This window comes from Numenius arquata, chromosome 9 (genome assembly GCF_964106895.1).
Source record: "Numenius arquata chromosome 9, bNumArq3.hap1.1, whole genome shotgun sequence".
Taxonomy (NCBI): Eukaryota; Metazoa; Chordata; class Aves; order Charadriiformes; family Scolopacidae; genus Numenius; species Numenius arquata.
Genome location: NC_133584.1, coordinates 59,343,308 through 59,368,175, shown reverse-complemented (window position 1 = coordinate 59,368,175; position 24,868 = coordinate 59,343,308). Strand labels below are relative to the sequence as shown.

The 24,868-nt window shown below is 39.7% G+C and overlaps 1 protein-coding gene across 2 annotated transcripts in view; it reads left to right on the top strand.

Annotated features, from left to right (window-relative positions):
* Positions 1–24,868, top strand: part of MSRA (methionine sulfoxide reductase A) — a 278,878-nt gene that overhangs the window by 121,569 nt on the left and 132,441 nt on the right. For both annotated transcript variants that reach the window (XM_074153499.1, XM_074153498.1), the window contains one exon: positions 12,285–12,404. In XM_074153499.1, coding sequence (XP_074009600.1) covers positions 12,285–12,404 — 120 coding nt within the window. The remainder of the gene's footprint in view (positions 1–12,284; positions 12,405–24,868) is intronic.

Sequence of the window (24,868 nt, the reverse complement as noted above, 5' to 3'; positions counted from 1 at the left end):
TCTTTTTCTGGGCAAGTTTGGCAAACTTGGTATGCGTTCTAGTAATCACACCTACCCTGCTTTGAAGTTGTATGTCAAAAAAACCCTCCAAAACCCCAGAGGAGCCAAAATGACTGCTGTAAAACAGGCAGAAGCTCTTTCTGGATGCAGGTATGGCTTGGCATGGATAGGAGAGATGTCTGTGCCTGTGTGCTTGGAAACCAGGTGGGTTGATGGTATAGAACGGAGGGACCTCTTACTGCTTCCACCCCGGGGCTGCACAGCTCTGTCTCTGGGACTACAGTTGGATAGTGTCAGGTACTCAAAATACAGTCGTAGAACTGTCCAGCTCTGGAGTCCTTAGTCCAGCTCTGGGGTCTCAGCGCAGGAAGGACATGGACCTGTTGGAGCGGGGCCAGAGGAGGCCACAGAGATGCTGGGAGGGCTGGAGCCCCTCTGCTGTGAGGACAGGCTGAGAGAGTTGGGGGGGTTCAGCCTGGAGAAGAGATGGCTCCGGGGAGACCTTGGAGCCCCTTCCAGTCCCTCAAGGGGCTCCAGGAAAGCTGGGGAGGGACTCTTGATGAGGGAGGGGAGCCATAGGACGAGGGGAAAGGGTTTGAGACTGAAAAAGGGGAGACTGAGATGAGATCTGGGGAAGAACTTCTTTGGTGTGAGGGTGGTGAGAGCCTGGCCCAGGTTGCCCAGAGAAGCTGTGGCTGCCCCATCCCTGGAGGGGTTCAAGGCCAGGTTGGAGGGGGCTTGGAGCAACCTGGTCTAGTAGGAGGTGTCCCTGCCCAGGGCAGGGTGTTTGGAACTGGATGATCTTGAAGGTCCCTTCCAACCCAAACCATTCTATGATTCTATTCTGTGATCTCTGACCATGGTTTGTATGAGCTAATTTATCTTCTGCTTCACTATTCACTCTGTTGCATCTCATGCTTGTGTGTCACGTATCACTTGTGACTATTGCATTATTCTGAAATGCAGCAGTGATACGTAATACAGATTGCACAGATTTTTAAAAAAAAATAAATTTGATAATTGCTGATTCAAAACCTGTAAAGAAAGAGGAAAATTCTGCTGCCTACAGAACTAAGGATATCTTTCCTTGTTCAAGGAGTTGCTGTCCCATGGCCACATCCAGCTTTATGGTAAAGATGGGAATTTCCACCTTTGCTGGCTGCTGTGCAGCAACCATGGTGCTTCTTTAGTGAATAACGGTGCATATGTCTACAGCACGTTATGAGGCTCTACCAACAGCCAGTTTCAAGGACAGAGAGGCTATTTATTTAAGAAAAGGATGCTACTCCAGCCTTTAGACCCGCCAGAGGCTGTGTGCCTCGTGATGTCCTCCAGCTTAACATTCTGCCAACCACAGCCAGGGAGCACGGGTCATTTAGAGGACGTCTAAGAAAACTGGGGGGTTGGAGAGTGAGAAGGTCATGGACTTCGCTGTGTGTAATGGCAGTTCCTCTGCCGAGTCCTCAATGCAGTGCAGACACTCTGCCTCAGCAGTTATTAGAGTTACTTTATTTTCAAGAGTGACATACCATGTTTTTGGGGAATGAGTGCAACGTCAAGTACTACATAAATAGCAAGTGACTAACCACATATCTATTTGGCCTCTGCCTGTTCCTCTGGATATAAATTAGTTTTTCTGTAACAATCTTCTCTGGTATTTTCTTGAGTAATTGTCATTTTGGGGGGTGGATAGGAAAGAGTTATTCTCTTTTGCAAGTGAGAACGTACCATAATTTTATTGGCTACTAACAGATGAGAAAGTAAGTCTTGGAAATTCTGTATTTCCACTAAGGACAGCTGTGGTTCAAAATAGATTAATTTTAATGATCTTCTAGGTAGACTTAGAAGGCATTTATTAGTTTGGGCTTTTATTAGAAAAGGGTTAAGGGTATGTTTCTGTGGAGCTGGGGAAAGGAGGACTAAAGGGCTGCTTGGTGAATTGGCTTGTTATTTGAATGTAATTATTTTTCACTTCTGAGGAATTACAGATTGCAAGTTTAAATAATTGTCAGGGTGCGTATAGCTTTCTATTGTTGTTTAAAATCTAAGGTAATAAATAAAAAGTAATACGAGATTACTTTTTCTGTATGTGTCTATGGCAGTTAATTTAACTTAGCAATACTTATCAACGAAGGAAAGAAAAGGCAAATTTTCTATTCCTTGCAGTAAACAAACTTTGTAAACAAGTTATTATTTTCTGCAGCATAACCCTAAAAGTGATGCTTATTTTGCTGGTAACAAAATGTTTGTGGTGCTTTGCTTGTATAATAGTAGAATATATTTTGGTTTCCTTCTGTATATTTCAAGCTCCCTGAGGTTGCCGAGAGATTACAGAGATTTTCAGAAGACAAGGGTAAGGCTTCACTATTATTGCAGAGATGAATTTATATGAAAGATACAGTTTCAAGAGAATCAAATGGATTACACAGCGCTGATGACATCTCTTATTTTATGTGTACATCAAGTTCTACTTGAGTAGCAGAGCACTAAAGTGTGTCAAATGACCGAGGATGATCTAAAATGAATCTCTGCACAGTGTTGGAATGCTCAGAGCAAAGGAAGATCACAAAATGATTTGAAAGCCTCAAATCAATGACTGAACTAAAGATGTGATGCTTTGCAATGAAGCAAATAATCAGGTTGATGATAGGACCGTGTACCTCTATCTCAATCTCTTTCACATATTATTGTACCAGAGGTTCTTTTTATCCCTAACAGACTTTGGAAAGGTAATATATTAAGAAACTACTCCCTTCTTCAAAGGAGATAGAAAAGTGGCTTGACTGAGTTTATCTGTGCACAAGCTGGCATAATTTACTCTTTATTGACTGTATCCTTGAACATTCGTCTGTGTGAATTCAGACTAAGATTTGATTCCATTTTTGGACAGTTCAGAGATGTACAAAGAGCTTCTGATGCTTTTATTCCTACTCATCACATTTTCATTGATCCAATAGTTGATTTTGTAAGGGAAATTAAAAAGAATAAATAGTTAAAGGACTCAGAATCTTGACCATAAACCCTGGCATTTTTTTCTGTGTCCTTGGGACACCTCAGTCCTCATCTTTGTGGCCAGGAAACATCAGGTCCCTACAGTACTTCTTAAGACTCCTCTTTAATTGATTAGACATGAAAGACAAGCAATTTCAGTCCAAATGTTTTGCACTTGAGGACTGGTTGTTCTTACTTTGTGAACTTCTTTTTCTGCAGGTCATATCCAATTTTTGTGCAATATTGCTTTATCTGTGATTCACTTGTTCATGGAAAATGATGCCCAATTGTTCCCAGCCATGAGCATTCACTCAGTTGCATTCCCAAATCCCCAGACATGAAAGAAAACATGTATTTATTGGATTCCAATTCCCGAATTGTACAATTTGTGGCAGTTCTTGTTCATGTTTATGGAATGTACTGGTATGAATGGCTCTGTAAATGGAAAACTAAACCTTTGGAGAGGTTGCTGGTTTCTTCTGCATTTTTACCCAGAAGCCAGCACAATGGAATTCAAATCTATGATGAAGGATTTCATGTGTTTTTTGAAAATAGCAATACCACTAATGTGGTTTTGAAAATAGCAATACGACTAATGATAGAAACAAGCCTCAGAGAGGAAGTCTGCATTCGGGATTGAGTTCCCGAACTCTCCTTCTCATCTTGTTTTCCCCAGTCCTACACCTGTCAAAATATGATGGAATCGATTACTTAGACAATGTCAAGTAAACAGAATTAGTTCTGTTTCATGAATGAAACTTGAAAAAGAACAAAATAATTTTTTATAAGATGGAAATCTTCAAGAATGAGACATTGAACAATTCTTTGGATGAATTACTTATTTATTGCTAAACTTCTTTGATTTCTCTTGTCCTGTGCCTAATCTTGACTGGTTCTGTCCTCAAGCTAACAAATATCAGGATCCCAGTTAGTATATCTGGCTTAGCTTGTTCAAGCAATCACAATGCTCCGATAGATTTTCCATATTTTTGGAAGCAGTGCTTTATTTTGTCTTATTTTCTACATTACTATATTGCAGCTGCGTTCCACTGAAAGAAGACAAATAAGATGAAAGTTGCTACATTTTATCTCTTCAAAGTTATACTGAAGAATACAAACCAACCAAATATGGAAATGAAAAAGGAAAATACATAGTTTTATCAAGTGACGTTTCTATCACCCAATAGTCATAGCATGAAAAAGAGGCATTTTAAACAAAGACCCGTTAGTTGGGATCCTTGAGTATTTTTCCAAAGGTGATTCTTTGCTTTGCTTTGGGACCACTCATACCTCACTTGTGGAGTACTTAAAGTAATAATTCATAAATTATGGTTCATGTGAGGCTTAATTATTGTGTGCAAAATGCTTTGATGTTTTTGGATGAAAGGAGCTAAATGCATGTGAATTACTATTTAAGTATTTGCTTTCTAGAGGAGGCCGAAAACCTTGTTCCTCAGATCCAAACGTCCTCTGCTGCGATTCCTCCTGTGGCATATTCCCACACTGGGGTCCGTTTGGGAGCTGGGAAGTAAAGCCCGTGACTTGTATGTATATGTCTGGGCCTGATGAGCCCTGCACAACTTCCAACTCTTTTTAACCTATCTCTCCCAATTAAGAAAATGCTGAGTGTGATTAATGCAGAACAAATAGATGCAGAAGAGTGATTAGGAATAAAGCCTGTATCCCAAGACTACAGAAAAAGGCAAAGCCGCAGCAGGGATTGGTTTTCTTCACTCTCCTGAGATCTACTTCTCTTCCTATTCACTCTTAGAAGTGATTCCCAGTGTTAGTTCTGATTCTTTAGACCCAAGATGAACTTCTGAACAGTTCAGGTGCTGCTCTCAGGTGGAAGTTGTGTTGCAGAATTGTCCTCCCAGCTCTGCCAGGTGGAGGTAGGTGTCACAGATACAGGGACAGTCTGGTGTATCTCTCAAAGGTCAGGAACTTTGGCCTCTGCTGCTTTTACATATTCTTCTTCCAGTGTGTGATAAGAACCTTTCAGATCAGCATAAATGATTTTTTGAGTGGGCCGTATCTTCCATGTTCTGGGAATTAGAGGCAAGAAGTTTCCCAACCGAAGATTTTGGTGATGGAATGTTTTTATCACATGGACTCACCAGAGAACAGTTTTGTTGTCATTCAGGATAAAATTGGTTTAAATATTCCTGCTTACTGGGTGGGGAAAGATTACTGAGGCAGTGAATCAGGCCATCTTTGAAAGTATTTCAGTACACTGACTTGTGTATATCCCTGCTCTCTGCTGGTTAAGATCAAAATTGCATTTAGATAAGAATATCTGAAACCTCTCATACTATAATTGTGAAGTTTAGAGCAACTGTGGTTGTGCCTTATTAACATTCTTGATACTGGCTTCAGATTTATTTAAATCCTGTGGATTTTGTATTATTTATAACTTGTAACATGCTTTTATGATGGATTAAATAAACACATTTTAAGAATCATTTTCTGTCTCTCTATCTCTCTAGTGCTTTTCCCAGTTTGAGTGCTGTTGTTTGATAGGGTTTTTCAAAAGTCGTACTTATACTTATGACATGTTATGCATATTTTTCGTACTAAAAACATGGCAGTTTTTCTCTTGACAGTAAAATATTCCTTTTCTATTATGATAGTCTGCTTTTCCTTTTACAATAATTCTAATCTGTTGTGCAGATTTTATACAAACATACATACAAACATGTGCCCACACGCACTTCGAATGTCACCGTACAGGCAGAAACGAATTGCCTGGGCATTTGTTAATTTGAATGAACATGAGGCTTCTGCTTCTCCTATGGAAAAAGAAGCAAACCCAACAGTTTCGCTGGGAATTCATGCAGTGTGAACAGAACACATCTTGGCAAAATGGTGAGCCAAGAAATTCCTCTTTAGTTGCTCTGTTAGGCAAACTGCATTTTAAATTTCTTGCCGAGGGCTTTGTTTGACTTGCCCCAGGCAAGCTGTTCAACATATTTATCAACCCTGTTGTAGCATTAGAGCCAACGCTTATCTAGGAAGATCATCCGCTTAATGCCATCTGTCATCGGGAGTTTTATTTCTTTCAGCTGAGCTTGTTCTCCGTTTCAGTTTTTTTCTACTCCTCCCAACCATTTCTTAGTTGATTGTTTTCCAGTGATCTCAAATATTCTGTGATTGCTCAAATATTCGGTGGTTGCTGCATGTTAAACCCCTGAAGACATCAATAATACAATTTTACTTTAAATCCTGATTGATAACATTAATCCTGTATGCATCCAGATGGCTTACCAAAGCGCCCTACATATTACGATGTTATGTAAAAGACTATTGCATTTCAATCTGAATCTGGAATTCTTTCCAGATTCTCCACCGGAATTTGAAAAAATTCAGAACAAAGACTCTGGGGTAATTCATGCTGCATTTTTATCTAGGTGCCTATGAGGACATGGCTTCGACCACTTTAGATTTTCAGGCCCTTATTTACTGGTGTCTAAGTGCAAAAGCAGCATGAAAGTATTCAGCCAAGCTGTGCTCACTCGCTTCACATGTGATTGTGAGATCCAGGTCTATTTTGGATTTGTGTCCCCAATCACGGTGAAGCCAAAGGGACTGGCATATTTCCCTACAGAGAGCAAAATGTAACTTTCTGGAAGTCTGGTGCTATTGAGTTCCATAAAATCAAGAAAAATTATTGTAACCAGGTGTACAACCACTGTGTATAGACTAGATGCAGGCTGGATGTTCTCCTGGGTTGCCAGGACATCCTGAGCTCCTTATTGTCCAGACTGGGACTCTGCTGGGTCCCATCACAGCTTCCCTGTTGCTTGCTTACCCATCTTCTCTTTGGGAGAGGTAACACGATGGTGCCTCCCAAGGTGTCAATCTGACCTTTCATGGAGAAGCCAAGGTATCCCCTTCAACCTGTGAAGTACCAAAAATGAATGGTCCCCACAGTTTCAGAGCACACAGCAGAAATATCTTTTTGGCTCAGTTCTTAGAAATATCAGTACTTGGACTGACTTCAATCAATCAGCTGTACCAACTGCTCTACACAAATTTTTAAAGAGAAAAATGCCAATCACAGTATTTGGTGGAAATGAGCATTATTATATAGGTATATAACTTGCTGAGGTTCAATTTATTCCTTCCAACTGGGGGAAAAAAAATCATTTCAGTTCAAAGCAGCTGAGCATTTCCTTCTCCAGATTTTATAGAGGTAACTAAATCAATCGTATTCAAAATTTGGGCCAAGTCCTACCCTGGCCAAGAGAAGCGGGGATACTGGCAGCTGTGTCTTAGGCTCCCGGAGAGATGCTGGCTCGAGCGAGCTGCATGGAGGTAGGCCGGTGGGATGTTCTCTTGGCCGTCCTTTACTGCCTCAATGTATAGGAGCAGCCTGTGCCCCCAGCTCCTTTTGGCTGGGGACTGTAGCATTTGAGCAGCTGGCAGAATTGTCGCTTTTAGGGTTTCAGAACATAAGCTGGCACAAGAGCTGGTCTCCTCTGTCTAGTGTGCTCCCGAGCTTTGGAGAGATCCTCTCCCACTACTTGCTGTGATCTGGGGTTAGGGAAGAGGTTTCCAGGGCACGTTGCTCTTTGTTCTCTCAGCCTACCAGCACGTTTTATTTTTCTGAGTATATATATTTAAAACTGACATTTCCCCCTACTTAGTGGAATCATAAATTCGAAAATCCTGTTAACAGAAGGAGGAGCAGGAGCCGCATCCTTTACAGTTCATCTTCTGCAGTGAAGCGTTGCTATCAACCTGGCGCGGGAACAGCTTCTTAATCTGCTGCATGGAAAAGTGCCTTGAAGTGTGGGTGTAGGGATTGCAGGCGGTGGGCCAGGAAAGGCTTGGCACGCCAGTGAAATAATGCATTCATTCTTCAGAAGGTGACAAAAAAGAAAAAAAAGAGTCTTCTGGATGTCCTGTTGGGCTGCTGGGAGGGCAGGGGAGAGAGAACGTTCCTAAATAAAGCTGGCAGGAGCGAAAGGTCATTGGGTAGGAAGGCAGAAGTCAGGTTGTGGTGCACCTGATGCCCAGCAGAGAAGGAAGTACCACAAAGGTAAAGGACGAAGGCATTAAAAAAAATGCTCCACAAAATGAAATACTGCATACGTGTACAAGTTTTAGAGAAAATATGAAAATTAGCTCATATTTAAAACAATACTGCGAGTCTCTTTAAGTGGAAAGGGTCTCCGAAGCATCAGCCTCCTTTAGCAACCCTGGAACTCAGAACTCAATAGACTTTAATTGGTGCGGAAGGGGTGCATCTTGTGAGGTTTTAGTTTGGAGAAGGAATGCCCTGCTGATGCAAATGTGCTGCTTGTGCTGATTTGCATAACGGAATCATAAATAAGAATTTACATCAGGGAACCTTCATGGAAACTGTGTGTTATTCAAAGATGTGATAGGAACGGACACTGGAGAAGGGGATCAGAAGGAAGGGGAGTAAACGTTACCTTCGCAGGACCACGCGGTTTCTTGTAGGAGTAGAGAACATCTTGAATATTGCATACATTTCAAACAAGTTTTCCAATCTGTTTTTGGCTTCTGTGTGATGGCTATTCCATGCAGTACACAAAATAAAGACTTGAACATTATTATGAGGATAGATAACTTTTTAATTAGTAACTTTGCTTATGATTCATCTAGTTTATGCCGTAGCATAGACTTCTGCAGCTGAGCTAGTCATGCTCTTTATAGTTGTGGGAGAGAAATAGGCAACTTTCAGACACAAATCACTACCTTTTGGGAGATTTGATTCAACTACAGATTCAAAGACATTCAGGTTTTTGTAATGACTGCATCTGGGGTATAAGCTTGTTTCTCTTGCCTTAAAATATGCCAGCAGCTACATTTGAGATGTCCAGGAGCGTTTCCCCTGGCCTCGGGATGCCTTTGGAGAAAGGCATACGTCTCTCCCAAGTCCTGTGTCATTTAAGTCAGCCTTGCGTAGATTGATGTTGTGGATATCCTAAGGTATCTCAAATGACCCCGGATGGCTCAATTTAGGCAAATAAATTAGTCCCTGAATGTATATGTTCCTGTTGCAGTCGATGGAGACCGAGTCAATATGGTTAATGCAATCTTTAATGCTCTTCATCTCACTAGAAGGTAAACATCTGGGGGTCAATTCTGCTCAGTTTCTCTCTGAATATTTCAAAATTATTACAGATTATCTTTTACAATGCGATGCTTATTTCTTTATCAGGGTGATGCTTTGCTTTCATTATTTTACAAAAATACTTCAGCTTATGCTAACTATTTTTTAGAAATATGCAAATGATCTGGGTTGCCTATGGAAACACATGTTCCTTGGCTGAGCATAAGGCTGTGTACAAAAAGAGTTGCTCAGAGGATATGTATGCGTATGGACTTATAAAGAGAATAGTTTGAGGAAATGGATGCGGATGCTAGAAAGGAATAGGGGTACTAGTGTTTATTCCCAAATTATATGATTAATATTATTTATAGAGATGAATGAACCTTTAAAGATTGCCATTTGAATCTGTTGGGTTTGAAGTTCAAAAGCAAAAAAAAAATCTTTAAATACCTTTTGAAATTCCAATTAAGAGTCAGTCAAAACCCATCACTAAAAGAATAGTTTTTGTTTTACAAATTAGCAATTAAAAAGTGACAAATATCTTCAGTGCTTAAACACTCTTCTGCAATATCCATTATGTTCAAATAATACTTTTTCTGGGAACGTGACTATGTTTCCCAGTATTTCCTTTTTTTTTTCTTTCTCTTAGGAATGCCTCCGGAAGCTCTATCTAACTCTAAAGCTGCACTCTCTTCACCACTACTGGGGATTATGCAAATTATTTCATGAGTAGTTCAAAATCACATTCATGTTTTCTATTTTCAAATTATAATTCGGGTGGTTTATTTTGCTTTTATATTTCTTTTCCTACTGTTTTTTTCCTCTGAGATTTATTTAATTATTTAATTATTTCATTTATTTATTTCTTCAGTTTTCTTACTAGAGTAGTAATCAATAGAGAAAGTGAACTTTTATGTACTACGAGAGCGTGTGAAGTCTTGAACTGAGATTATTTCACAGAATCACAGAATCACAGAATGACACGGGGTTGGAAGGGACCTCTGGAGATCATCTAGTTCAACCCCCTGCCAGAGCAGGTCCACCCAGAGCAGGTTACACAGGAACTTGTCGAGGCAGGGTTTGAATGTCCCCAGAGAAGGAGACTCCACCACCTCTCTGGGCAGCCTCTTCCAGGGCTCTGCCACCCTCACAGGAAAGAAGTTTCTCCTCATGTTTAAATGGAACTTCTTATATTCAAGTTTGTGCTTGTTTCCTCTTGTCCTGTCACTGGGCACCACTGAGAAAAAAACAGCCCCATCCTCCTGACACCCACCCTTTAAGTATTTGTAAGCATTGATCAGATCCCTATTTTAGTAATTTCCCTATTTTAGTAGCCGTTGTTCGTGTTAAACTTGGCTTACGGCAACCAGTGCTCTGAAGAACGGGCATTCCATGAGCTGATGTGTCTTACCTCCGGAATATTATGGGTTTTTTTTATTGTTAATATTTCTCTCCTTGTGGCAATTTCTCTGTAGAATGTGGCACCACTTAAGCAGAATAACAAACATCAACCGCTGAATGTGTTAATACCGGGGAAAGCAATTTAGTCTTGTATTGTTGTAAATTATGTCCCTTTACTACCAGGTTGTTTTATTATGACAAAGATTTCAATTTTATCTGTTCTCGTGGATGTGAGGATTTATGGTTTGTGCAAGGTGCCAGATACTTGAGAAACGATGAGAAGGGTTCACCAAGAGAATAAAATGTCTGTCTCGCAGAGGAAGGAGGGCAGAATGGATTCAGACATAAACTCGAAGAAGAGAAAGTGAAAGAATCCCTGATGAGGATGTAGGTCACCAGGTCAACTCAACAGGTCAGAGAGGGCTATTGAGGAGAGAATCCTAAAGAATAGTTATTGATCAAGGAGAGTCCATGACCACTGCCCTGATGATCAGTAATTTCAGACAGTGCAGGTAGGGATTTATTGAGCATTAAAATTTTTGAGATAAATAGGAAAAGAATGAGCACTTCTACTTTGTATTTGAAGTTGGGCCTTTATCTGAACTCTGGAAATGCCTACCTCTTTCCATGGTCTCCAGGAGCAGGCTACCCTCCTAGTTTACGGGGCTTGCTTGAGCACCTGGATTAGAAGGAGAAATCTGGGTCATTACTTCTGTAATTTTTGGTCCATTACAACTTTAGTTTGAAGTTAATCTCTGAAGTTTCAAAGAAAAGAGATGCTTTTGTGAGCCTCCATAGTTGATAGAAGGGATTGCTTTGTTCTAGTTGTACTTTGAAGGAACATATCTGTAATTTTTTAACCTGTCATATCAGCGGTGTTGTCAATAGAAAACCCCCAAACCCATCATGGATCATTGATTTCTAAGTGTATTTAATATTTAGCTTATTTTTACTGCCTTTTATTTCACATGTTTTAGTAAGGGAATAATAAAAGGAAGTATGTTATCATTGAAAGAGAAAATATGTTGCTCATAACCAGGGATAAACTAAACAATACTAGAGTGTACATGATATATTTCAGCTTTAGAGAGTCCTCCAAATTGTAGCTAATGTTTCTTAACTATTTAAGCCATTGGAGAAATGAGATTGTTAGTCTGGTTTGTTCCTTCCCCCTGGCTTTCACACAACGTGCTCGATTCCTGTTGCCAGGAGAGTTTTGCTAATTCACACCTGGTGACAGTCTGGTGTCTGGCCACGTGGGAGAATGACTACCGAAATTTTGTCTGAGCGTCACATACCTGCATGCATAAATTGTTAAATGAAAGCATTTCTCCTCCTGCATAGCATATAATTTAATACATTATTACTGCCACCTTTAAAGATGGCATATGCCTGAAAGCAGAAAATTAAATAACTGTTTGCCATTAATACAAATTATTGTGTTTTGACAGCTTGCTAATCAACTAAAGTAAAAATGGTGCCGTACAAATAGTGCAATTGCCTTTTAAGTTACTTTTTTTTAATGTGAATGAGAATTCTCCTTGTTCGGGCCTTTGAACCCTTATAGGGTTTGTCCTCTATGAGATGTTAATATTCAGAATCATAAATAAAGCTTTATTTGAGTTGTGCTCCAATGCAGATTGGATTTCTCAGAATAGTTACTCTGTGCATAATCTTGGGAAACATTTGACCATCGTGTGCTGGTTATAGATGTTGCTTCCACTATGGACGGTATCAATTAATGTGTGAATGAGTGATTTAGTATTGAGCAGATTTTGACATAATGATATGTACTTTATGCAATATTCAGGTATGGGCTGTTTCTGGGGAGCCGAGAGGAAGTTTTGGAGGCAGAAGGGAGTCTACTCCACACAAGTGGGTTATGCAGGAGGGCATACTCCAAATCCTACCTACAAAGAGGTCTGTTCAGGTAAGTCTCTCTCTTTGGTTTTTAAGGATTGTGAGTAGAATCCTCTCAGATTATGAGGGACATTAAGGAATAAAATGAGTGACTGCAGCGACTAAAGAGATTTGGTATTTGGTCAACCCTGGTTTCGGCCTTGCACCCTAAACTGTAATGAAACCTATGGTGTGCCCATCCCATTGTTATCTGCTAATCATTAATGAGCTAATGTGTGTACAAATATTCTGAGGAAAAAGGAAAAATAATTTCTTCAGGAAATGAATTCTGTTTCAAATTATGCAAATGTATTCCTTAGAAACTTTTTTAGAAGAAGTTTTGATGTTACTTTTGTCTGTACCTTAGTATGAACAAAAATCAGAAAGCGCACAGTAATTCTTCTTTTCCCACTTAACCAAGAGGTTGTGTCGAGAAGTCTAAATTTCTCATTCACGTTATTATTTATAATTTGTTAAATTTTTATACAGATCAATGCACGACATCCTATCATTTTCACGCCAAACCTTTGCGTTTATTTCTCATTGCACTCTTATACTAATCATTCTACAGTACTAATAACCCAATGCAGTTTCTTTCTGTGATCTAAAACATAGAACCACTGGCAGCCAACTGACTAATGTTGCTGTTAAAGCAAATTCTTGCTTTCCTGTGCTGGCTGGTGGAGAACAGCTTGGAGGTTTTCTTTTGGTTTATTTCCTTGTTAACACTTCTTATGCCAAACGCTGAAGTTGATACACTGTTCTCCCTGACAGTCTGTCACGTAGGCTTGATAGAAAGAGTGTAAAAAGTTCAGTGGCACCAACAGATAATGGACACTTTAGCAACTGTGAAGAAGTGCTGCGGGCATCCAAAAAACTGGAAACTTTCTGGAAGTAGTAAAAAAGGTGAAAAGAGATGTTTTAAGGTGGTATAGAATAGAACAGACTGTTTCAGTTGGAAGAGACCTACAAAAATCATCTAGTCCAACTGCCTGGCCAATTCAGGGCTGACGGAAACTTAAAGCATGTTATTAGAAGAATAGACAATACTGTACTAATTAGAAAACACCTTATAAATGCTAAAGAGAATGCATAGATTAGGGAGAATTTCTGGTGGGAACATATAGCAGTAGGCATGCTTTTGAGTGCAAGTGTTTAGTTTATAGATATTTAAAAATATCTAGGCCAAAAAAAAAGGACACCGTGCCCATCCCTGGAGGTGTTCAAGGCCAGGTTAGATGGGCTTTGAGCAACCTGGTCTAGTGGGAGGTGGGGTTGGAACAAGATGATCTTTAAGGTCCCTTCCAAGTCTAACCATTCTATGATTCTATGCCTTTAGCATTAACTGATGCATAGATGCGCAGAACTCCTGCAAAACATAGAAATAAAGAGGATCATCTATGGAAGGATCAGTGATGCCTGTCTTATTTATCCAAAAGATCCAATACTTCCTAGTAGTTCTCCAGTCTTGTATTTTGTGCTTTCATCATTTGCCTGTACTATCTGTAACTTTTATAAATACATATGGTCCAAGACCTATCTGGTAATTATTGTCCACTCTGTTGAATGGCCTGGGTATTAAATAATTAAATTATTTATATAGAATAGGAATGTGCAGCACAACTTCTCTTTCCCAACGCACTCACGGTTCCAGTACACCCATGGTAGTTATGATGGACTGTTGAGTGTTTCTCCAAAGATTCTGAGTTCTGGCTGTTGGCCGAGGGGAGATACAAACACAGGACAAGATGGTGTGACCAAGAAAGTAGAAAAACGGTACCATCTCTTTCAATTTTGTGCAGTATAGGCTGGTTTTAAATTTCAGAATAGCTCCATAGTATTGTGAGCTTTACGTTTGTTTGAGATACTTTGAAAGCTTTCTGTAGCTAGTTCATGTGTTGTATTTTATCAATAGTAAGCAAAAATAAAAATGGTAATTTAATAGTAAGAATTCTAGAATAAAGAAAGGGGAAAAAATCTTCGAAGTCTATTTCCGGATAGTTTTTTAAGTTAGATTTGTAGTGCAAAAACACAGCTGAGGTTATTTTTCTAGTGTTTGTTTTTCTACACATTTGCATTACGGATGTTTATACGCTTCCAGATGCTGGACACTGGAGGATTCTTTGCTCAGAGATATCCAGAAGCATAAGCACATAATTCATAGCCTTGTCTGTGTGAACATAAATGGGATGTGTACGTGCTACACATTTCTTTTCCCTAGTTGGGCAGCTGAGCTGACTTGGAGAATTTACTGATTTCTGCATACTATTTTTTCCTACTTATCTTCCTCTAGCCCTATTTCATTCTGATTTTTTTTTTTTTTTTGGCAGCTTTTTTTCATCTTTGAACGTACTTTTTGGAAGTCTCTTTAAAGAGATCTCTCACAAGCTCCCCTAAGATACTGCCATCTGACTGCTTCCAGTTGCCATAGTTTCTACTGGGAAGAACAGTTCCTATTATGCACTGTGTAATTGCCATTTTCTAGAGTTGTGTTGCTTTAAGTGAATACAGGCCCATTTTTCACATCTGTGGTGTTCTAGTCTTCTGCCATGATCTTCATGTGGTGGACTTCACTGGGAAGGAAGAGTGATCTGCAGACCTAGTATTGAACTATGTGAGGGGACACCAATTTTCTTCCAGCACCCAGGTGATGGCTGTGCTATTACAACACTGTGTTGGTTCTCCATGAAAATGTAATCCTCTAAGGGCAAACCTCCAACCTCATAAGCCTTGAAGAGCAGGATGATGCACCCCTCTGTTGGGGAGGTAGGAAAGTCAGGATTCCGCTTGAAAGGGTGAGATTAGTGTTGTCCTGTTTGGATGTGGTCATTTGAAGATTCTCCCATCAGCTGATGTGGTATTGCCTTGCTAAATTGATGTTTAAGAGATAATTGAGTTACTTTGATGCTTCTGAATACTGTGCTGGAAAATTATTTTTACATTTTGTGGTGACAACCATACAGATGAAAATCTGAAAAGGCATTCTGGAGTGCATGAGGGATTTGGAGCTATTTTGGTGCTTCAGCCTAATGCATAAATACACCATTTTTGGCCAGCATTAGACAACCCAGGATGTTCATTCAGTATGAAACATCTTTTCATATTTTGCTTACAGATGTTCAGAACAATTCTGTTTATCTCTATATTCATAAGCTTTTTGAAATCTGCATAGCTCAAGTGGCACTGAAATCAGAAGGGAAAAAGTCTGCTGTTGTTATTCATAAACTGGTTATGTACAATTACCATATAAAATATGCAGCTAACGATGATTTTCTTAAAAACAGGGCTTATGGTTCAAGCTGTTAACATCTAAGCAGGTCATTTTATTTTGTTTTGGGTTTCTTTCTTTATCTTCAGTGTAAGAAAAATAGATGAATATGCCTGTTTATTATCCAATATTAGTTAGAAGGCTTAGTGAATGTAACAGTATTTTAGTTAGTTAAATCAATTTGTAATCTAGTCAGTTCTCAGTACCTTTCTGAAGCATATTCTCTTGTACACAAGTCACATTTCTTAATAATTGACAACGCGATATAAAAGTATGCCACATGGCCTTAGATTCTGTGTTGAGTTACAGAAAATACTTGATTGTGAAGTTGTTTCACATTTCCTATGGAACAAACCCATGTTTTTCTGAGGGATAGTGTTGCCTCTTGCATCCCAATTAGTCTTTTGATTGATTCCTATACACAGGAGCTCCAATTCTCCTTAAAATGTCTAGGCTTCCAAAGGTCATCCAGAAGACTTCCAAATAGCTGATGGAAGAGAGTGGAGAAAGGCAAAATTAATTTCTTGCTCTGTTACCTCCTATCCCTTTGGTCAGTTGGTGATTTATAAAGTGAATTCCATCTCTACTTCATCTTAGTTCTACTTGAAAGAGAGGGCAAAGCAACCAGTAAAGTCCACAACAGGTTGATGATCTGCATGGTTTTGCTTTAAGAATGGAAGAGGGTTTGACTCTATGACGTGGGGCTTATATTTGACATATTTATGCATAAACAGCATGATGGTTAAAGCCAACAACAGAAAATCTGACTGGCATTTTTCACGAGCTATTAGTATCAGTAGAGAGAACATATAATATGGGAAAATATTTCTTTCCTTCTCAGGTTTGCCATTCTCTACAAAATACAGATGAATGTCCTGTGACAAACTATCAGTATGTCGAGACAGTGCCTTGTATTACTTGAAAAGCCCTTCATTTAGACATCACAACACTATTCCAAAGTGGGTCTGACTCTCCAAAATGTTTAAATGTGTAATTAAACTACAAGTATTCCCTTCACTTTCTGTAGCTTATAAAGGGATCTGAAGGTTTTCATGAACAGAAACTAAGTCCACAAGATTAAAGTTTCCAAGCAGTAATGAGAATGGCTCAGAACATTTTCTTTTATTATTAAATCGCTGTCAAGAGAATAGATTCCTGTTGTGCCTTTGTCTGTTCTTTTTTTCCTTATAAGAACAGGATATAGGAATTTTAATGACTTATAGATTCTGTGAAGAATATCAGTGTTCACCATACCCTTGATCTGAACAACGTGCCTTGGTAATATTGGCCAAGTGCTCCACCTCTCCCCTTTTCTTTTGCCTAGTTCACCTGTAAGGAAGGAAGGAAGGGTCAGCCAAAGTACAAAACATGGTATTGATCAAAGATAATGTCATGTACTCTGGATATTAATGTTTTCTATATTTTTTGTAGCAATTGAAGAACAGGATTTTGTAGAAAACGTGCAATTTTTATAACTAGGCCACTGTTGGAATAACTTGAGTCTCTGTAATCGTGTGACTACAGTCCTAGGATCCTCTTAGATGTGCAGACAAAACCTTGATATAACCCTGTAAACTATAATTTGTCCTTGATGCAATTGCTAAGTCATGAAATAAAATGAATGTACCAATTTCACTTCAAAAAAATCATTTGGAAAGGTGATAGCAGATGCTGCTGCGATGTTAAAACCTTGGCAACAAGAAATACAACAGCTGCATTGAATTCCAGTTACCTGCTATATTGCAGTTCCACCTAGAAAATTGTCTGCGTTGACATTACTGACATGTTCTTTTTCAACAGAAGAGCTTCTTATTGACCAAGAAAATGTCATTTATACCTTAGAATACCAGGATACAGAAATGTGTTCTGTAGATTCATTATTTAAAAATAAAAGGCAGAATAAAGATTTTTACCAACCGTTGTCTGAAAAACAAAAAGCTGCGTGTCCACAAGGAATAGGAACTGCTCTGCTCAGGGAGTTCTGCTACATCTTTAATCAAAGCTAAGTTTACGTTTCCATTTCAGAATTTGACTTCTCAGGGTTAATGTCTTGGCTGATTCAGGCTTGAAGAAATTACACTGATATTTATTATTTAGATACCTGATTGTGCCTTGTGGCAAATCTGAAATCCTAATATTCTCACTGCTATCCTCTGTTCCTTTTATCTATTTATCTCAGCATTGCCCATAATCACAGGCTTAGGTAGTAGTAGCAGTATAAATACTAAATATATTATTTATTATTAACAACTTTATTTGAATTGTATTCCACTGAGATGTGTTGTTTCTGTCTTTCTCATCTCCTGGTTTTATTAAAGATATATATAAGATGAAAATGCGATAGCCCCAGAGGTTGGAAGAGCCGTTACAGAACAAGTCAAAGACAAAAATCTTCTGACCTGAACCCTCTATTGGGTTCCCAAAGGACCTTCATTTTCTGAAGCCTCTGTGCAGGATTAGGCTGTGATGTTCCCCGTGTCACTGTGCCTGACCAGGGAAGGTGCAGTGGAACGCTGCTTCTCATTTTAGGCATGGGAACATAGTGTATTTGTGAAAAAAGATGATGTTACCAAAGGGCTCCCTGGTGTTATTACGGCCAGTGGGGTTTTCTTACATTTTGTTTTTGCTATGGAGACACTTGAAAATCTAAAAAACCAACAAGGCCGGTCTTCTACCAAACTGTCCTCCTAGAAGTAGGGATTACTACAGGTAGTAACTCCACTGAGGTCACCTGTGGCTATTCGTGTCCATGAGAACCATTCTTGGTATGTAATATTTGAAGTATTGAGCAAACTGATACTATAAGACAAAAAAAAGAGGAAAACAATAAGCAAAAGAATGTCCTGAGGGGTAGAGATCAGAGGTGGAAGAAACCAGGGAGAAGCACAGCTCTTGGGAGAGCATTGCTCTGGAGGTAGAATGTGTTTGTTTTCCCTGTTTTTCTTGTTTATTGTGGTGCGTTTGTGGTATTTTGCTGCTCCTACTGCTTCTTCCCCCAGCTGAAATCTTCATTCCTTTGGTGGCACATGACTGAAATGTTTTGGGGGCAATATGAATATTTCTAAGAATATATTTTTCCTGAAATTGGGAGAGTACTGAAATTACTGTGTGTAAACATAGCCCACTTTGACTTACTCCCTTCACAGAACATATTCTTATGCTGGCACATAAAAGTCTGTAAACTGAATACTATCTCACCATGATGATTAAGATTTTCAATAATTCTGCCAGTGACCTGCATAGTTTCTATGTGATGGATCATTGATGAAAATATCTGATTACAAGAGTGTAACTTTCTTCTTGCTCAGCCGTGCCCAAGAAGACTATTTTACCTTAGTTTATAATAAGTAAAGTTATGATAGTCGAGTTCTGCTCTGTTTTACAGTTGCAGACTCACACACTCTCACATGAGTTTCTCCAGGTGAGAAGAATTTGGTCCATGAGTAGGAAAAGAATTTGGTCCAGTGAAAGAAGAGGCAGAGCCTTTGGGGTCCTCATGGCTGTAATGATCTATAGCAATGATTTCTATATTCGATGTGAAGTAACAATAGAGTAAAGGACACTTTGAGGGGGAAAGGACACTTTTTGGGAAAGCCAGAGCTCAAGGGAGTTCACAGAATTGCTCACATAAATTTAGAAAGATCAAACAAATCCCTTTGGAGTGTGACACACAGCAGTAGGCAACTGCCCTGTATTACTGATTTAGAGGCTCACAAAGAGAAGACAGACGCTAAGGAAATAGCTTTTTTTCAGTTAGCTGGATACACTGAAAAAAACTAAATAGAAATAATTCTTGGGTCAATTCATTATTTTTTTTCCTGGTTAGTTTTGGCTAACATAAAAACCAAAGAAATGAAGAAATTGAGACCATGTAGGATACTGATTTTATTTTAAATAGTTCTTAAATTTTAGGAAGGAGTAAAGTAATGGAACCATGTTTTAGAATGGCACTTTGGCTTGAACTAAAAGAAAAATCAGAATATTTCATTATGAAAAGAAGAGCTCCCCACTTTTCAGTATTCTACAGTGGCATCCATTAAGGGAAACCATCAACAACATTGCACAATTTTTTTGTCAGACTCAGGATGATTTGGGGGAAAAAAGGCTCATAAAATAGCAAAAGATTACAACTGTGCACAGCAAGAAATATTTTCCAAGAGAGATCAAGCAGTCTGTCTGAGGAGTCCTAACTTATCTTGGTAAAGCCAAGAGATGAAGGATCCTTCAAAGAAGTCAACTTTCAATTTAATTGCTGAGGATTTGCTGTGGGCTAAGACTTGAGTACATCCATTGGAGGCAAATTCTTTTATAGAAGAGACAAAAATCTTTAAAATGCTTTGGTGCACTAAAAAAGGCCGTGTCTATGTCAGTAAACTGAACAGGGCACAGATTGGGACATGAGTATGTGACCAGTCGTACTGCTGGAGTGCTTTGGTAGTCCCTGATGTGGTGGTAGCCCGGACAGTAGCCTAGCCTGGACAATTACTGGACACAGCTGTTGGTTAATGTGGTACAGATACTCAAACCCGGACTCTTTGGACTGCCCTACTCTTGGTTTCCATCTTTTTTGAGGTGTATTGTCTATAGTGACATTCACAACCAGCCCTTTAAACCCATGAATCCTTGGAGTTCCCTGGCTGGGAAGAAGCAAAAAGGAATTACCAGCTTTGCCTCCTCTACTCTGCGTGCAGCCAATGCCTGGAGACAGTTCTGTACCTATTACTGAGCGCAAAAATATATCGTGGCAGCGCTTGCATACACATGCGCCCACACTGCTAACACACAGATCAAATCTGCCTGGAAAAAAAACCAACCCCGACATGTGGCTAACCTTATTTTTTTTGTCTACTAGTTCCCCACTTGTTTTTTTCTGGTGTTTATTCAGTGAAGCGATTCAATTAGAAACTATTTTTATTTTCTTTCCGAGGAGTGAAAAATGTTAATTGTAGCTGAAATGCCTTCAAGTGATTCTGTTCTAATGTCACATTTCCATAAAGTCTATACAGTTCGCTTTCTGCTAATATAGTACAGCAGCAGAACAAAAATGCTAAAAAAGTGCCGTTAATGTTTCAAATGCTAGACTTGGCATGGACTATGACCTTGCTGGGTAAAGCACAGAAGAAAAATAAGGTCCTTTCCTCCCAAAGCATACTATATAAAACTAAGAGAAAAGACAACAGATTGCTGCAGACAGTTGGAGAAATCAAAAGAAACTATAAGAGAATTTTAATTAATATGATAAGCCATCATCTCAGCCTACCACTGCCTGGCTTTGAGTAGAAAGTAAGTGAACAGAAAGCAGTTTCAACTGTACTGTCCTTGTGTTCTCAGGCTGTCATTGGGCTTTAAACTGGAGTATGATACACACTGTGACAGTCCTTCTCAGGAATCTCCGACAATCCTTCTTCTCAGGAGTCTCATCAGCCATGAAAAATAGAGCTGTGCTCCTGTTACTTAGTACTAGAGCATTTTGTACCATCCGTTGTAGCACCTCTGGGAGAGGTAGGATGTGATTGTCACAAAGAGCATGAGGTCAGCTGGTGAGCCTGTGTGGTGTCCCAGTGGAGGGGTGGCTTTGGCTGTCCTTAGGTAGTGGCATTTCAATCTGAAGAAGTCAAAGGAACAAGTATAACCTCAACGGGTGATACGCAACTCATTTGTGTTAAAGGGGTGGTAATCTGTGCCAAGGTCTGGTTTAGAAACTTCTCAGGGGCTCTCAGATGGAGATGGCAGAAATCTTTGAGATCATTTGCCCAGAAAGAGGGGAGATTTAGATGAGATCTCAGGAAGAAATTTTTCACTGTGAGGGTGGTGAGAGCCTGGCCCAGGTTGCCCAGAGAAGCTGTGGCTGCCCCATCCCTGGAGGGGTTCAAGGCCAGGTTGGAGGGGGCTTTGAGCAACCTGGTCTGGTGGGAGGTGTCCCTGCCCAGGGCAGGGGGGTGGAGTGGATGGGCTTTAAGGTCCCTTCCAAGTCAAACTCTTCTATGATTCTGTGATTCTGTGAGTGTGAGGCTGTTGGGAGCAGGGAGTAGTTATGCACTTTATGCAAGTTATGGTTCTCTCTGGATGGCTGATTGGGGAGAAAGGCTTCATGGCCGGTGGGCGTTGTTGAGCTCTTCGTGGCCCTGTCATAACACTTCTGTCTCCCCTGTTGTACCTCCTTTCACGTTCAGTCCTTCTGGAGACAGAAGAAATGGAGATACTTTGGAGGTATGTTCGGCTTAGCCATGAGTGATCCAACTCCTGGATATGAAAGAATACTTTCCTTCTCAAAAGGATATGCTGGTTTAAAGGAGACTCTCCAGCCTGTGTTATTAAGGAGGTCATAATTTATTCTGGCCATAACTTTCCTTTATTCATCCTGGAAAGGTGACAGGTACTATGTACTAAACTGAAAGTTTGCATTATCACCAACTACCTTGATTACACATTGTTGACTTCTTTTTTTTTCTCCTTTTTTTTTTTTTTTTTTTTTTTTTCATTTTTGGGTTATAATTACGGTGTTTTAGATTTCCTGGAAAGGATACAGGGTTTAATCATGTCATTATGAGTGCTGAATGCTACGAAAATTCTTTGTTCCAACTCAAGTGGAACACCATTATAATGCTCTTATCATCTATTAAGAAAGTAATAAATTGGGCCAAATTGATCCTAGACATAATTCTGCTGATGTCAATGGTGTTACATCAGGAAGAAATTTGTCTCAGTCTGCTAATATGATGATAAGATAAAAGAGCAAAGTGGCTACCAAGTCGCAAACAAGCCTTGGAAAAAGAAGTTCCACCCTCATTGATGAAGCCCTGTTTGTGCAATGTCTTGAAGCTCCAAAGCATTACAAGAGCGCTAAATATTGTTGTTATTATTACTATTATTATTATTTTCTGAATGGACTGTGTATGGTGAGGAAAATGGTCAGGATTCTATTTCATTCTTGTCCTTTCAATTTTTGGCAGTGCAATTCCCTTCAGCAGAACTGACCCCAACCAGTGGTAGGTGCAGATGGGACCATTAGTTTTCACCGCTTCATTGATTTTGGTTTAACAAATGGCTTCATTTTATTTCTTGCCTCGTTCCTCTCTGTTCGGGGACAGTTTAGCCCTTCTGCAGGTGTTCAAAGATGTTCAAAGACAGCAGTAAAGGTGTAATGAGTTCTCCACTCACAATGCAGTCTCCCAGCCTGTCTTTGTGATCTATTTGGAAGTCTTTACGTGAAGCTGAAATTAAATGAAAAAATACAGATGGGGATTGGGTGTCCTTAGTGTGTGAGCTGAATTTAGGCACCAAGCTTGAAAGTGAAAAGAAGGTAGGATACAATTTTCATGAATTAAGTAGGTCAGGTTTTGGATGGGGAGGGGACCTTGTCTTCCTTCTGCTTCTGAATCGGCAACAACGTGTGATCCGAAATGGAAATGTGGTGGGGACAGAAGCAAACAAGAGGAGATTCTTGCACAGGAAAAAGCACAGATCCCTGATTTGGCTTCCCAAAGTGTATCTGGCATGAAGCTGTTAAAAAGTATATTTAAAAAGATGTTAGTAATGAGAATAGGTTCCAGGACCTTGCCCTTCTTTCTCTCCTTCTCCTCCCTGCCCCAGATAGCCCTGAGCAGTAGAAGAAAATGAGCTTCCCATCTGGCTTTATGGCCTCCAAAGAAAAGGAATGAATCTGGTGAGGGGTCTGGAGCACAAGTCTTGTGAGGAGCAGCTGAGGGAGCTGGGGGTGTTCAGCCTGGAGAAAAGGAGGCTGAGGGGAGACCTTCTTGCTCTCTACAACTCCCTGAAAGGAGGGTGTAGCCAGGGGGGGTTGGTCTCTTCTCCCAAGGAACAGGCGATGAGACAAGAGGAAATGGCCTCAAGTTGTGCCAAGGGAGGTTTAGGATGGATATTAGGAAAACTTTTTTCACTGAAAGAGTTGTTAAGCCTTGAAACAGGCTGCCCAGGGAAGTGGTGGAATCATCAACCCTGGCAGTATTTAAAAGACGCGTAGACATGGTGCTGAGGGACATGGTTTAGTGGTGGACTTGACAGTGCTATGTTTATGGTTGGACTTGATAATCTTAAAGGTCTTTTCTGACCTAAATGATTCAATGATTCTATAATCTTGCGTTTATGTCTACACAGTGGCCTTGCTTCATCAGGACAAGTAACATGTTTTTCCTCTACCCTGGTAGTTAGGATGTTCTCTAGAGTTGTACATCTCTTATTTTGAGAGTCATTTGGGATCCAGGCATCGAACATCCTGAGCAGGTGTTTGAACTGAGGGATGTCACACCAAAGGTGTGCAATATTGTGGTACCAGCTCCTGCTGTTTCAGATCTAATTAACAAGGAAGAGCAAAATGTTCTTCCTGGTCTTTCCCAGAGATTCACACACTCTGAAGCCCACCAAAGTCTCTAATGATGAGCAGTGTCTTTTATATAGCAGTGGGGAACTTTCCATAATAAAGAGAATTATTTCTAAAGGCTGCTTAAAGGATGGCTATTTCAGGCAGCTGTGGAAAATAATTCATTAAAAAGGGAAAAATTGTGCAGCAAAACTGCATTTGTTGCGACTGCTCTTGAAGTAGACGGTTCTGATCTTCTCCTAAAGGTGCAGAAACAAATAGTGTCACAACAGATCTAGAAGGCAAATTTTGCAGACCAATTGAGTATAAAGCCAAGTGTCTCACTGCATATTCATCTATTTACTGCCTTCCATTCTTCTCCAATTCCTTTATTTTCAATATGATAATAGACTCTTCTCCACGCTAACTCATTGTTACCATGAAATAGAATTTGTCTGCACATGTTATGTTCATATAACGTGTGAGGGCAGAATTCATCAAAACAATTGATCTATGAGCAGGGATATCACTTAGTTGCTTTTTGCCTCCTTTATTCTCATCTTTCTGCATTTGAATTGTTAAACAGGAGCTCTGCTGCAGTGTCAAAGAGTATCTTACAAAAGCTGTTGCCATAGTGTTACTCCTAGATATGAATTCTTTTTATATCCCTGGCACGGTAAGTGGTTATTTATTTGTACTTAGGCTTATTTAATAGCTCTTAATTAGAAGAATGGCCCAGAGTTTGAGGAACAACTGAACTATTAGAACTACTGATAAAGATCATATAAACCTTTTCAGGTGTTTTTCAGAAAGTTACGAGAATCATAGAATGGTTTGGGTTGGAAGGGACCTTCAAGATCATCCAGTCCCATTGCCCTGCCCTGGGCAGGGACACCTCCCACTAGAC